This window comes from Chrysemys picta, chromosome 1 (genome assembly GCF_011386835.1).
Source record: "Chrysemys picta bellii isolate R12L10 chromosome 1, ASM1138683v2, whole genome shotgun sequence".
Taxonomy (NCBI): Eukaryota; Metazoa; Chordata; order Testudines; family Emydidae; genus Chrysemys; species Chrysemys picta.
The window spans coordinates 25,652,127-25,666,645 of record NC_088791.1 but is presented as its reverse complement, the minus strand read 5'-3'; the positions used below and the strand labels follow the sequence as shown (position 1 = coordinate 25,666,645).

The 14,519-nt window shown below is 45.0% G+C and overlaps 1 protein-coding gene across 7 annotated transcripts in view; it reads right to left on the bottom strand.

Moving 5' to 3' along the window:
• Positions 1 to 10,365, bottom strand: part of GSAP (gamma-secretase activating protein) — a 70,288-nt gene extending 59,923 nt beyond the window's left edge. For all 7 annotated transcript variants that reach the window (XM_024109166.3, XM_042859376.2, XM_024109167.3 and 4 more), the window contains exons 1-2: positions 10,143 to 10,365; positions 4,152 to 4,228 (exon numbers count right to left, since the gene is read on the bottom strand). In XM_024109166.3, coding sequence (XP_023964934.2) covers positions 4,152 to 4,228; positions 10,143 to 10,227 — 162 coding nt within the window. In that variant the 5' untranslated portion in view covers positions 10,228 to 10,365. The remainder of the gene's footprint in view (positions 1 to 4,151; positions 4,229 to 10,142) is intronic.
• Between the last annotated feature and the right edge of the window lie 4,154 nt (positions 10,366 to 14,519).

Here is a 14,519-nt window from a genome sequence, read left to right as displayed (position 1 = left end):
GCATTCCTGAACAGGACCAAATTGAGAACTTACTGACTTCAGTGGGAGCAGGAGCAGGCCCCTATAATCTGGCATTTTCTGTACTTTTCTAAGAAAAGTGTATTTCATAAAAACTGGAATCATAGCTGTAATAATCAATCAATTAAAGTTCCACATCAAGTCTATGCATGTGCTAGCATATTGTTACCAAGTGCACTTACAGGATACTTACATTGCTTTTCAGGGGAGAAGTGCTTACCCTGTGACCAATAAACTGTTTTTTGTAAACAGGTATGCGACAGCTGTATATGCCATGAAAGACAAAGGCCACGTTTTTTTCTAATCTCAACATTATTTTGTGATTTTTGTAAAAGCTTGAAAATAATGTCCATCCTCTTCCTTCCACTGATCCTACACACAATACATATGGTTTTTTTTCACTTGGCAGATACAGATTGTTTTCCAATTGTGTTTAATGGGACAGAAACCAAAATAGCTCAGTTTAGTTTACACCCTTGTCTGTGCACCAGCCTTGCTGATGATGTTAGTATGAACATGAAGTGCTCTGACAAGTGTTAGAGTTAACTGCTGCTAGAGAGCCAGCAGGAAGGACACATGTTTGAGAGTCTCTCACAAAAATGGTGGCTCATTTATTTTAAATAACCACTGTAAACTATATTAATCAATCTAAAGACTAAATTGCCTGGGACAACACAATAAGATCTGCAGTTAACCAACACCAGTATGTGCAGTAATGAAGTTATTTCCTCATAGTGAATATAGGGAAGAACAAGGAAACCTGCAGATACTGGGGTAACCATATCTATTGTTCTTGAATAAAATGAGAAAGTTTTTCAATATCATTTCTGTATATTAACAACAGAGTAGCAACATGAAAAAATACTCATCATTCAGAAGACATTCTTCACCAGTTTGCAAGTTTTAAGGTAGGTCAAAAATGGGACTTTAAACTTTACTGTATGTGTGGGTAACTGATAAGTAGTTAGATAAATTCAAGACCCTGTCCCTTCCTGCACAAAAAGAAGTCAGTCATAAAAAGATCAGCAGATGGAAAAGTTTTGCCATACACAAGGGAACAAAGTAGATAAAACAGTACATGTGCTATCAGTCAATCAGGTAAGTTACTGCAGAACAAAAGTCACCTTAGGTGGAATTCTGCCTCCATTAAGGTCAATGGCAAAACTCCAGTTGCCTATCAGTGGAGCCAGCATTTCACTCTTAAGGCTTAAAAATGGTCCATTTTCCAAGTTTTGACAATTTGATGCAAAAAGCATCTTATGTACAGGATGAAATTTATACTTTTTGTATATCATTCCAACTTCTGGAGAAAAAAGTTAGCATACACAAGGGTCTGGGATAATTCAGACCCCCATCATACAACTGCACCAGCATGGATGGACACAATCCTGCATGGAGTCTCACTAACTTCAATAGGAATCTATCTGGACATTAAGGCCGGCACAGATCCCACAGCAGGTTAGACACCTTATCTGTCTGTCTCACACAGACAACACTCCTCTCTCTAGGACAGTGGTTCCCAAACTTTAACAACCTGTGAACCCCTTTCACTAAAATGTCAAGTCTCGTGAACCCCCTCCTAAAAATTAATATTTCCAGGGATATTCTCCTTGACCTGAGTATGAATTATAAAAGCAGTGATCTTGGAAACATAAACATTGTTTTTATGACATGCTTATTACACACTATTTATTATTAATTATCATTTATTGTGACAGTATTTTTATTACATTATGAAAACGGCAACACACTTCCAAGCTCTCACTTTCGTAGCTTGCATCACTTTGAATAACCCCGTTATAAGACAAGGCTCTTAGGTTTCATCAAGGAGTATCAGATGTGAAACAGCAGGAAGGTATTTAAGAAGCCAACTCAAAGAGTTCCTCCTACACAAGCATTCAGGTCTTGAGCAGTCCAGGCAATCGATGCACATTACAACAAAGCTTAAACTTGTTCGTCATAATAATTTTAAAAACAATACTAGTTGCCTATTTAATTTTAAAAACAGCAAAAGATATCCACCTCCCTTTCCATTTCTTATAAGGAGTCTTGAAGTTTAAATCTCCTCAGTGTGATAGAGATGCTTGCTTTGATCTGCTTAGCTCTTGGAAGTCCAGGAGCTCTGGGCTGCTGACCCCGTGCTGCCCAGGGTCCCTAGGGACAGCTCTGTCCGCCATTAGGGAATTTTTTCCCGAGAACCCCCTGTAACATTTTGCGAACCCCAGTTTGGGAACCACTGCTCTAGGAGAAGGATGCATGCTTTTTTTTTTCTTTTTTTTTTTTAACATACAACATATGACCAGCCCTCAAATTTGCCCAGTGGTGAAAATACTCCAAGGAGTACTCTCCACTCCAGTAACAGGTTTTAAATCTTAAAACCCAAACAAAACATATCTGTGGTCTTCCCAAGGGAGCAAGGCTCCAGATGCTGGTTCTGTAGTAGACTGACCTACCCAGGGGAAGGTCAGCCTACTTTGGCGAGACAGGAGGACTGGGGAATTAACAAAAAAACATGTTCTTCAGGACAGAGTTCAGAGCAGTTTGGCAGGTGGAAACCTCATGCAAATGTGTTCTCCACTCTGCTACACCCAGTTTTCAGGATCTCCCTTCTGCCCCGCTACCACCACCTGGCACCACACAGCCTGCAGAGTTTACTTCAGCCCTAGGAAATGTAACTAGCTGGGGATGGGAAGGCAAACACGCTGAAGCAAGCTCAGTGAATCCTGATGTTTTTCCCAAGAGCCTGACTGCCATATGAAGTGATTGGGCTGGCCAGTCTGCAGCCCTGGAATGCTTAATGCAACATTCCATACATGCTAGAAAGAAGGCACTTTCCCCTTATGAACAAAAATTGGCCTCCTCAAGTCTGTAGTGCCCAGAAGATTTGCTGTCAACAGCTGCACAGATGAACTTTGAATGGATCAGAGTAAAATATGAATAGAGTTTTGTGTAATACAAAAATCGGATATTTCATTAAACTAAAATATTAAAAACAAACAAACGAAAAACAAAGGGAGGTTTGTTAATACTGCCAGGTGACGTGTAAAGGCCCCATAACTCCCCTTGGCGTCCTTATGCAAAGGAAAGCCTTCAGCCACAAGGAAAGGGAATTCTGCTCTGCTGCAGCCTCTTCCTTCCCTCATCCTTGGGGAAGCCCTGCTGGATGCTCTGCTGTTTGGAGGGGGCAGGTCAAAGAATAAGAGGCATCCCTGGAAATGCAGTTCCATTGGATGTGCATTGCCCTGCAGCCTGTGCCCCCAGCAGATCCCCTAAAATCCACATGAATCTGGGTGGGTACTAGTAGATTTTGCTATCTGAACCCCAACTTCTTCCAAAGAGTGGGAATCATCCCCAAACCAATTGGAGAATTCTTGCACTGCCACAAGATTTATACTGAGTGTTACTTCTTCTTTACATGCACTAGGGAGAACGGGGCCCTAAATGTAGGCTTTTGCAATAAAAATGACTGTAGCTCTAGGGTGACCAGATAGCAAATGTGAAAAATCAGGACGGGGGTGGGGGGGTAACATGAGACTATATAAGAAAAAGACCCAAAAATCGGGACTGTCCCTATAAAATCGGGACATCTGGTCAGCCTATGTAGCTCTGAAGGATGCTAAACAAGTTAGAGATACTTCAGAGTTCATGACTACAGGCAGGGTTTAAAATTACACAAAGCACAGCATAAGAGGAGGGTATTTTTTACCATTTAAAAAGTTTAAAGATGTCACTTATACAGAACCAAGTTTAAGTGAAATAGCTCCGCTTGAATTCAGTAGATTCTGCCTTTCTTAAGCAACTCAGCTCTCAGGGAGGAAGAATGTGCTGTTTATGAAAAATTTGTGTAAGTAATGGCTGTTCGTTCAGGATGACATCCTGGCCACAGTGAAGTCAATGGCAAAACTCCAATGGACTTGAATGGAGCCAGGATTTCACTCTCTCAGTCTCTCCAGCCTTGCCCCAAGGAAAAAACAGTTTTGTAAGTAACCTAAAAGGCATCCAAAACTTGTAATCGATCAAATCACAGATTTTAAATCCCAACGAAAAGAAATGTAAAATGCAAGTATTAGATTAAATTAGACGAATTCTTACTTTCCGGTATATCTGAACAGACTTCTATGCTGTAGACTTACCTTCCAGGTATAAATAATTTTTCCATTTCTTTCAACATTTACTACATACGGTGTTGCTGCACTCTTCTCAAAAGCGTCTGAAATGAGAAGTATTAAAGGCATAAGACACTCATTTGGATTAATTCACTGTAGAACTTATGTAGGTTTAAAACAAATCAGCATTAGTCTTACATCTGCAAAAACACTTAAATGAAGGCCTTTCTAGAGCATATTGTGCGCATGAAAAAATTCCTCTCTTCTTGACGAAGATAGTGTAATACGCAGGCTTCTATTTAATCCCGAATGAAACTTCAAATGAGATGTAATGAGTTTTAAAACTTATAGAAAAAGAGCTTAGCTTCTAAACATTCCTCACTCACCCATCCAACAACATGGAAACCATGTTTGAATTAACAGTCCTAATTGCCATAGTAATGGAATTCAACCATCTCCTTGCAAAATTTCAGGATCAACTCCTATTTTCTGTTAGAATTCTAAATAAGAGGTTTGGATTCATTGTATGCTGCTTACAGCAGATCATTTTCAACCCATTCTATTACACGCATACAGGACTTTAGAAGTTAAGTAATGGCTATGCATTGCAAGTTCTCAAACTGCAGTCCTCAGAGCACTGGCTGGTGATCAACAGAGAGGTGGCACCAGCACCACGACACCTGTCACCTTGTTTCCAGCTGCTTCTCCAGGCAACTCAGAGACGTACCTGGAAACGAGGCAATGTCAGCCTAGCTGACTCCTCCAGAGGCCACTTCCGCATAAAGAGCAGGATAAGAAACAGAATTTTCCCTTAGTGACCAGCGCCACCAGGGAGCCATGCAGCCTAGCAGTATACACTGGGGCAGTGGTTCTCAAACATATTTGATCACACCCCCTTCTTTCTGTCTGTAGTAGTTTCGCCCCAACTAGGGCACCTGGCTAGCAGCCACCGCTCTCCAGCCACCCAGCTCTGAAGGCAGCATTGCCACCAGCAGCAGTGAAGAAGTAAGGGTGCATGGTATGGTACTGCCACCCTTATTTCTGTGCTGCTGCTGGCTGCGGCACTGCCTTCAGAGCTGGGCACTCAGTCAGCAGCTGCTGCTCTCTAGCCACCCAGCTCTGAATTTGTGCAGTAATTTCCCCCCCCTAAATCTTTTCAAGCCCGTCCAGAATACATTCCACACATCCCAGTTTAAGAACCGCTGCACTGGGGTACCACGATGGACATGAAGGGGAAAAAGAAGGCCCAGGCAGCAGGGAAGCCCAAAACAAAAGGAAATAGTGTGATTAGTGTATGTCAGAAAGGATAAATCTCATATATTAAAGACAATAAAAAGGCCTGCTTTCCTTATGCCACTTTTCTAGCAGTTGTGGTTGCCAAAGAGTTGTTGCCTCACAAATGGGAACTTGCCTGGGAGAGGAAATGTAGTCCATAAAAAGAACATTTGATGGCTGCATTTTAACCACTGTATGCTAGTTTGTAACAGCAATAGTGTTCAGAAAGTGTGAATGGAAAAATTCTTCAAGATTCCTGTTAGGTTATTAGCTGGGTTTGACACTAATAACTTTGTAGTTATCACCTAAGGTTGGTAGAGAGTGTGCCTCCTCCATATGGTCAGGTATTTTTATACTATAAACTGGCTTGTGCTAACACAATTAGTAACGAAAAGAACACCTCCTTTGTTTTATTTATCCCTGTTAGGATCAATTAAATTCAGAACACTGGCATTTTGTTGTTGGGAAACAAGGGGGAAATCCTGGCTTTCTTTACACTACTAGATTCACCACTTTCCACAGCTGTCAGATCACTCAAAGTCCATTACAACAGCGTTACACCAGAGATGATCACCCAATAATAAATAGCCCAGAAGATCTGTCATTATCCCTTTGAATGACACTACACCCTACATTGATATTAATGGATATTTCATTGGATTCAGCCACTTATACTATCCTGAAAGTTCAGGGAACAGTCTCCAAACAAATCCTTTTCCATATAGTATACTCCCTCAAGGCAGAATTGACTCCAATATTGAGGGCCCACACAATACCCTCTGTACCACAGGGCCTCCTCATCAGTCCAGGATGGAGAGGAGGGAGGACACACTGGTGTCACAAAGGTGATTTTCCTGCCACCCTTACTAAGCCAGCACAGACTGAGCATTTGGAGTGGACCGGGGCAGTGATAATTACGGTAAATCTGCACTTGAAAGATCCAGTGGGTAAAAACCCAATGTAAAGGGCACAAAGAACAACAGCCAATATCCCAATCCACAGACTAAAATAGCAGGCAAGGATAGACTGCAAGCAACCACACAGCCTGCCTGCATGTCAAGGGTGAATACTGTCCCATCAACCCCCTTTCTACGGTGTATAAGGAAGGATGAATTTGACCTCCAAGCAGACAGTAGCCCCCTGATCCAGAGTCCACAGAACTCAATGGAAGACTTTAGATCAGGGCCTGTGTGAGACCCATCTTCTCTCAGTGTATAGCTCCTTCCTTGATCCTAGCTATGCTCAGTGTGTGTACATCACTGGAAATTCCAAGAGGGGCTGCATAACACTCTCAAATCCTCAAGGGAGAAAACATTCATTTTTAATGTTATATTTAGTCACATTTAGCGCTAGATGCAAAAATGCTTTAACATCTAGAAATTAAAATCCTTTTTAAGATAATTAAATCAGCTTTCAAGCAATTCTGAAACTTGCTTGAAGTCTCCTGTATACTGATGCCCATTTGTGATTCTCCAGCAGGTTACCACCACCAACAGATTCAGAATAGCCAGGAAGACTTTGTTCAAATATAGCACAGTTTTAATTCATAGCAAGAAGTGCTGCTTGTCTTCTGAACACTCACATGATTGGGCTAAATACAAATAAGCCCAGATTTCCTTTAAAAACAGTTGAAAACAAATATTTTCACGTTTATTTTAAAAAGTTTAATTTCTTCAGTTCTGACCAATGTTTTACAAACATAATGCTTCTACTAGGTAGGACCTTTAATTGGAGATATGTCAGTTTGTGAGTACAACATATGTGATTGCTAAATTCAGCATCATACAAGATATTTTTGTCCAAAATCCAGTGATTAGAGCCCCAATACTGACAAAACTTATGTGGATGCTTAATGTTGTTCATATGAGTTATTCAACGAGAATAACGTTAAACATGCATGTGAGACTTTACAAGATAATTCTGTTGAGCCTGAAACTGTAGCAATGGGAGCTGAACCCATGGTAGTTTAATAGTAGTTTAACTAATAGGCTACAACGCCCTGGGTGCCTAGACACAAAAATAATTTATTTTTAAAAGGTAGAAAAGTCACTATGTGAACAGAAGCTGAAATGCTAGACAGTAACACTAGTAACATCAGATGGGCTCATTCTAAAAAAGACAGGTCTTTTGCTTTTTTAAAAAGGCCGTGCGCGGCCTGTATTGGTCTTAAACAAGATGGTCAGTGCTATGTCCACACTATAGGACATATTCATATCATAGTAAATCACTCCAGTATATAATGGTAGATGATAATAATACCTAACATACATGGAATACTTTTCAACTACAGACTTTGGGGTAGAAGGAAAGGTAAGGAATTTATTTTTAAAATAATGGAAACTTTCCTATTTACCTTTGGTTTTGTATAAATTTGTTTGGGGATAAATCAATCTGACATACCCCTTTATAGAGCAACACCACATAGATGGTTGATTTTTTTGAATTATGTATCTTGCCAAAAGGTCTCCAATTAGACATTCAGAATTTAGTACAGATACTAGCATCTGTCTCTACCATGATTATGGCCCTAACAAATTCCCGGCCATGAAAAATGCTGTGAAATCTGGTCTCCCCACTGTGAATTCTGGTCTTTTGTGTGCTTTTACCCTATACTATACAGATTTCACATGAGAGATCGGTGTTTCTCAAATTGGGAGTCCTGACTCAAAAGGGAGTTGCGGGGGGGAGGGGGGATGGTCGCAAGGTTATTTTAGGGGGGTCATTTTAGAGTTGGGCAGCTGGAGAGCGGAGGCTGTTGGCTGGGCACCCAGCTATGAAGGCAGCACCCCGCCAGCAGTAGCACAGAAGTAAGAGTGGCAATACCATACCATGCCATCCTTACTTCTGCACTACTGCCTTCAGAGCTGGGCAGCCGGAGAGTGGCGGCTGTTGACTAAGGGCCCAGCTCTGCAGGCAGCAGCGCAGAAGGGAGCAATAGCATACCAGGCCATCCTTATTTCTGTGCTGCTGCTGGTGATGGCTCTGCATTCAGAGCTCAGCTCTCAGCCAGCAGCCGCCACTCTCCAGCTGCCCAGCTCTGAAGGAAGCACCAGCAGTAGTGCAGAAGTAAGGGTGACAGTACCGCAACCCCCACTACAATAACCTTGTGAGCCCCCACAACTCTCTTTTGGGTCAGGACCCCTACAATTATAACACCATGACATTTCAGATTTAAAAATCTGAAATCATGAAATTTACTATTTTAAAAATCCTATGACCATGAAATTGACCAAAATGGACAGTGAATTTGGTAGGACCCTAAAGATGATGATTTTTATGCTATTTCCTTCTGCTTTTCTAAACTGAGTCTTTTGTAGTTTTTAAAAAACAGAACTGAACCAGTTACTTCACAGGTGGGGCGGAGGGGAACCATTGTGCCAAAAGTCCACTGGGTTTATTTATTGCTTCTCAGCTCCCACACCACACAACAGAATAATTTAAGCAATCTCATATTGTTGTGGCATCTAATAGTTAATTTACTTTTAATTAGCATTCACTTACGAAATGGATAAAAGTTTTTTTTTTTTTTTTTTTTTTTTTTTAGAGGAGGTTACTGGGGGAAAGTATTCTAACCAAATTTTTGGAGAAATGGGGAGTGAGAGAGGAAAGTTTTGTGAAAGAAAGGGATAACATCTAGCATATATGATAGTAGTCTGTTAGTAGGAAGTTAAATCTACATAGGTTATTTCCTGTTGTCATATACAATTGTTTCACTTTGAACATTCTTTGCCAAATTCATCTCTGATGCATGAGTAACTTTAGTGGAGAGCTATACCAAGGATGAATTTGGCTCACATTTCAAGGAAGTTGCTTTTAAACACACATACTTTAGACTAACCTGTTTAATGTTATATTAGTTTTTAGACTCTATGATATTTACTCTTGGCGTGTCACCTTAAGTGCAGTCTGCATCTCGTGTGTAACTGAACTATTTTCACTTCCCTGCCATAATAGATTAAACTCCCTGATTCTCCATTTAAAAATATATATATATATATATATCACCATCTAAAATTTATACTCACACCATACAGAATAACTTTGCAATTTGCATCACTTTTAAAGTGGACATTTGGACATTGTACTTACATAAATAATGAGTGGACTGGATTCTGCACGTGACTTTAATGGTATTTGAACATGCTGTAAATCAGTCGAGTATTAGGCCCAGCAATCTTTGTAACTGGCAGCCAAGGAGCATACAAATGGGAAAACCATAACACACATCAAGGCAGACAGGTATTTCTAGATATGTTTTGGCAATGGTTCACATATCATGCTCCCAGCACCTGACTAAACCATGCCCAAATAAGACACTACTTCACTCATTTAGGCCCAAGTTTAAACACACCTGGGCTCTCTTGTAACCACTCAGCTGCTGTTTTTACTGCCATAAACTAAACTAAGGTGCTGATTCATGAAAAATTAGATGCCAGCCAACTTCGTTTTGACCCAGCAAGAGGACATTAATATCACATCATGTCAAACTTCTTCCCCCTCCCTTTGTGTTGTGTCCCATTTTAAGAAGGGGGGGAGACGGGGTTGTGGGGATGTTTAAAGGGCCAGATAACCATACATATGTGCACACACTAAAGAAACCAGGGCCACATCTGGGACGGGGCAGGCGGAGGCGAGGGCACTTTCCCTACAGGTGAGCCGAGTACAAGACAGATATGGCTAGCGGGGGTGGGGGCGACCCTACAGAAACATTTCGGAAAGCGCCTCCCCGAGCATCAGCGTTACCTAGAGCCGCTGCCGGACCTTGCGCCAAGAGCCACGGGACCACATCGCTCTGGAGATCAAACTCGGCGCTCAGCTGCAGCAGCATCCCGCTGGTGCCACCCGCCCGGCCCCTGTCTGCGGGGGGAGGCGCGGGGCAGACTCGCAGGAGCCCGGGTCCTGGAGGGGCCGGCGCACCAGCCTCTCAGCTCCCGTGCAGCTGGGGGCGTGGGCGCTGCGCTGCGCGGCGCTTCCGCCGCCCACCTCATTCGGGCCGCTGCTTTCGCTTCTGCTCGAGAGCCGCAGCGCTGGGAATAGCCCAGCCCGGCCGGGAGCTGCTCCAAGCTGCAGCCTACTGGGTGCCGGGGATGTCAGTCAGCTCCGGGCGGCTTGGAGTGGCTGGGCGCGCTGCTCCCCGAGGCCGCAGCAAGAGGGAAGGCTGCGCTGAGCAAACGCCTGTTGTTACACGCGCTGCAACAGGCAAGCGCATGATTTTCAGTCGGCCCGGGCTTTCACCTCACCAGGCTGGGATGTTTTTGTTAGTAGCTCTTACGCAGAGTGCTGAGAAATGGTCCGTGCGTGCTGGTGATAAGTAATTGGTAATAAGATAAACGCTAGCGGTTGGCACAAAACCAACCCCCAGATCCAACACCTCCAAACTCAGGGGAATGTTGGATTCTGGGCCAGATCTGCTGCCCTTCGTGGCTCTAAAGCCCTCCAGGAGCTGTAATGAGGGTACCACCAGCTAATGGTGTCAGAAATAGCGGGGGAGGGGATTGTATTATTATTCATTCTTATATTATTACAATAGCACCCAGAGGCCCTGATCAGAATAATGGCCCCTTTGTGCTGGGCAATTTATAGGCACAGACTAGAGTTCCCCATGCCAACACCAGAGAGATTTCAGATTCAGGCCACAGTCTTGTTACTGGGTGAGCGCAGCTGAAATCCAGCATGAATGATGAGCCGCCCAGTACAGTAGTAGTTTGTAGAATCATAGAACTGGAAGGGACCTCGAGAGGTCATCTAGTCCAGTCCCCTGCACTCAAGGCAGGACTAAGTATTATCTAGACCATCCATGACAAGTGTTTGTCCAACCTGCTCTTAAACATCCCCAATGATGGAGATTCCACAACCCCCCTAAGCAATTTATTCCAGTGCTTAACCACCCTGACAGGAAGTTTTTCCTAATGTCCAACCTAAACTGCCCTTGCTGCAATTTAAGCCCATTGCTTCTGGCCCTATCCTCAGGGGTTAAGAAGAAAATTTTTTCTCCCTCCTCCTTGTAACAACCTTTTATGTACTTGAAAACTGTTATCATGCCCCTCTCAGTCTCCTCTTCCCCAGACTAAACAAACCCAGTTTCTTCAATCTTCCCTTATAGGTCATGTTTTCTAGACCTTTAATCATTTTTGTTGCTCTTCTCTGGACTTTCTCCAATTTGTCCACATCTTTCCTGAAATGTGGCACCCAGAACTGGACATAATACTCCAGGCCAAATCAGCACGGAGTAGAGCGGAAGAATTACTTCTCGTGTCTTCCTTACAATACTCCTGCTAATACATCCCAGAATGATGTTCGCTTTTTTTTGCAACAGCGTTACACTTTTGACTCATATTTAGCTTGTGAATGCATTAGGAAGTCATTTGTGAGGTCAAAAAAAGGTCAAATCTGCTTTTGTTGTGACACCTCAGTCACTGAGGCATGGAAAGCCCAGATCTTATGTTGTTGTTTATCATTAGAGTCATTTACTATCCAGAAAGGGCTAAGCAATGTCCAAAAAACAGAAAGACACTTCCTTTCCCAAAGCTCCCTCCCCAACTGTTCCATCAGGCAGATTGAGCCCCTTTTACAATCAGTTTGGAGGGGCTGCCTCCCACCCCCGCTTGGTTGTCCCTGTGGTTGGACCAAGGGGAGGTTAGAGCCAAGTGTCTGGAGGCCCAGTGTCTTACTGCCTCCCTCCCGCATATTGACTGTAAGTGCTGGCAGTGCAGCTCCAGTTGTTCCCCTGGCTCTCATAGTCCATACAACCCATGGGAGTAGAGAGGTTCCACTGAAAAAAACAGCACAGCTTCAAGTTCAGCTACATGGATTGCAGCCGGGGGGGGAGGGGGAGAGAGAGAGACAGAGAGACAGAGTGAGTGAGTGTGTGTGTGTAGGGGGACAGTGCCACAGAGGTGCAGGCCCGGGACAGCCATACATTGAGGAGCACACTCCCAGCATCTGGATCCAGGGGACACAGGGCCAGGATCAGAAATGCCAAAGCATCAAAAAGAGAAAACATGAATGATGAATGAACTATTATCTACCATGCGTAGTATGAGAATCATATGATACCATCTTTTGATAAGATGTATATCTTATACAATGTGAGAAAGGAAACCAGCTTCCACAAAGTAAGAACTATACAGAGCTAACGTAGAGCTCGCCAGTACAATTCATCTTTGTGTCAGTGGCAGAGCTAATCTGGGGTGAGGGGTGACTATCCCCCTGGCAGCCTTTCAGTGTATGGGCAGCGCCTTTTCAAGAAGATGATGCAATTGACAAAATTGCGCAAGAATTTTCACAAGGAGTGGAGAGTAAACTGGCCCCGCACTCATCTGGCAGATACAGCTTCTGTCCCGCCGAGCTGGGCCAAGCTTCCAACTCCGGGCACTGTGACCTGGTGCATGGAGTCATATGGCAGTCATATGACCCCAAGTGCCATGTTGCAACACCACTCACTCAAATATTGCCTGGCTGCCCCTCCATCAGGGCCGGCTCCAGGCACCAATTTCTCAACCAGGTGCTTGGGGCGGCCGTTCCGGAGAGGGGTGGCAGGTCCAGGTATTCGGCGGCAATTCGGCGGACGGTCCCTCACTCCGCCTGGGAGTGAAGGACTTGCCGCCGCAGATCGCGATCGCAGCTTTTTTGTTTGTTTGTTTGTTTTTGTTTTGGCTGCTTGGGGCGGCCAAAACCCTGGAGCTGGCCCTGCCCTCCATCGTGATCGAGGGTGGCCAATCCAAACCTGAATAGCACTGATGAATGCAGAGATTTGAGGAGCAGAGGGGGAGAGAGAGGGGTGAGTCAACACTGGGGATGGGGGGAAGTGAAAGACAAGTGTCAGGAGCCAGAGCTGTGGGGAGTGGGAGAACAGGAAGGAGCACAAGGGCAGGGGCCGAGTGGGGAAGGTGAAGAGAAGCAAATGGGAAGAGGAAGCAGGAATAATGGGCCAGTGGTGAGACAAAGGAAGAAGGGTTTATAACCACTACAGCACACTCTCCTACAGAAGAGAGAACTGAACCCAGGATTCCTGTGTCTCATTATTCCTCTGCTGTCTAGCAAACAGCTGTGAAACCTGCTGACAAAATGGGTCTAATCTGCTTCTAGTAGCTGGTTCACATAGTACAGCCTACTATTGCTACCGTTAGCTCAAGTGGTAGAAGTATGTGCTATGGATTTAAAGGTTGCAACCGCATGATGACCCCTGTGGGAGGTCAATATGGGTTCAGATGATAGAATTTCTGGGTTTTTTTTTTTTCAAAAAGGTCTAGGAAATTACCCACAAAATTGTAAAATGTCCATGACACAATCAGGGCCGATGGGGGGCGGGGAAAGCCGGTACAAATTACTGGGGCCCGGCGGTCTGGAAGGGGGCCCGGGGCCCGGCTTCCCCCCCCTCTCATCGCCTTACCAGGGCCCGGCGGTCCGGAAGGGGGTGGTCCAGAAGAGGGCCCCTCGTCGGCCCTGTTTAGCCGGTCCGCCCTTGCTGGGGGGCCCGAAAAATTTTTTTTACTGGGGCCCTGTAGTGAGGCGGTGGGATACCCCACAGCCCCGCTGAGGGACGAACCTCCCCTAACACCAACGTGGGCGGGACCACTGGGTCCTGCGCCCGCCCCTCAGAGGTCACGGCGTAGGCCCGGAAATATAAAAGCCTGCCTACAGAGCTCAGTTGAGAACCACCCGCCGGAGAGACCAGACGTTGGTGACCGAGCTTGGGAGATGGCAGCAGGCCGCGGCCGGCCTGAGGTCGCACTGGGCCAGCCGAGCCTACCCCTCACTCGTTACCCCGAGGACTGGCCGAGCCTGCCCCTTTCCAGCTACCCCAAGGAGGAGCCGAGCTTGCCCCTTTCCAGCTACCTCGAGGAGGAGCCGAGCCTGCCCTTCGCTACCTACCCGGAAGAACCGATGCTGTTAGAGACCGCCGAGGACACTAGCACGACCCAGGTACCCTACGAGGGGGAGTGTGGAAGTAGCTCTGGGGCAACCAACCCCAGTCTGGCTGCAGCACTACCAGAGCCTATGTCGGTGTGTTGCGGCCAGGATCCCCACTGACAGCAGCGAGTTTCTGCTGCTGCTAGGGCCCTGGCTGGGATCCAGTGGAGTGGGAGGGCCTGCGTCCCCCCTGCCACCTACTCCTTG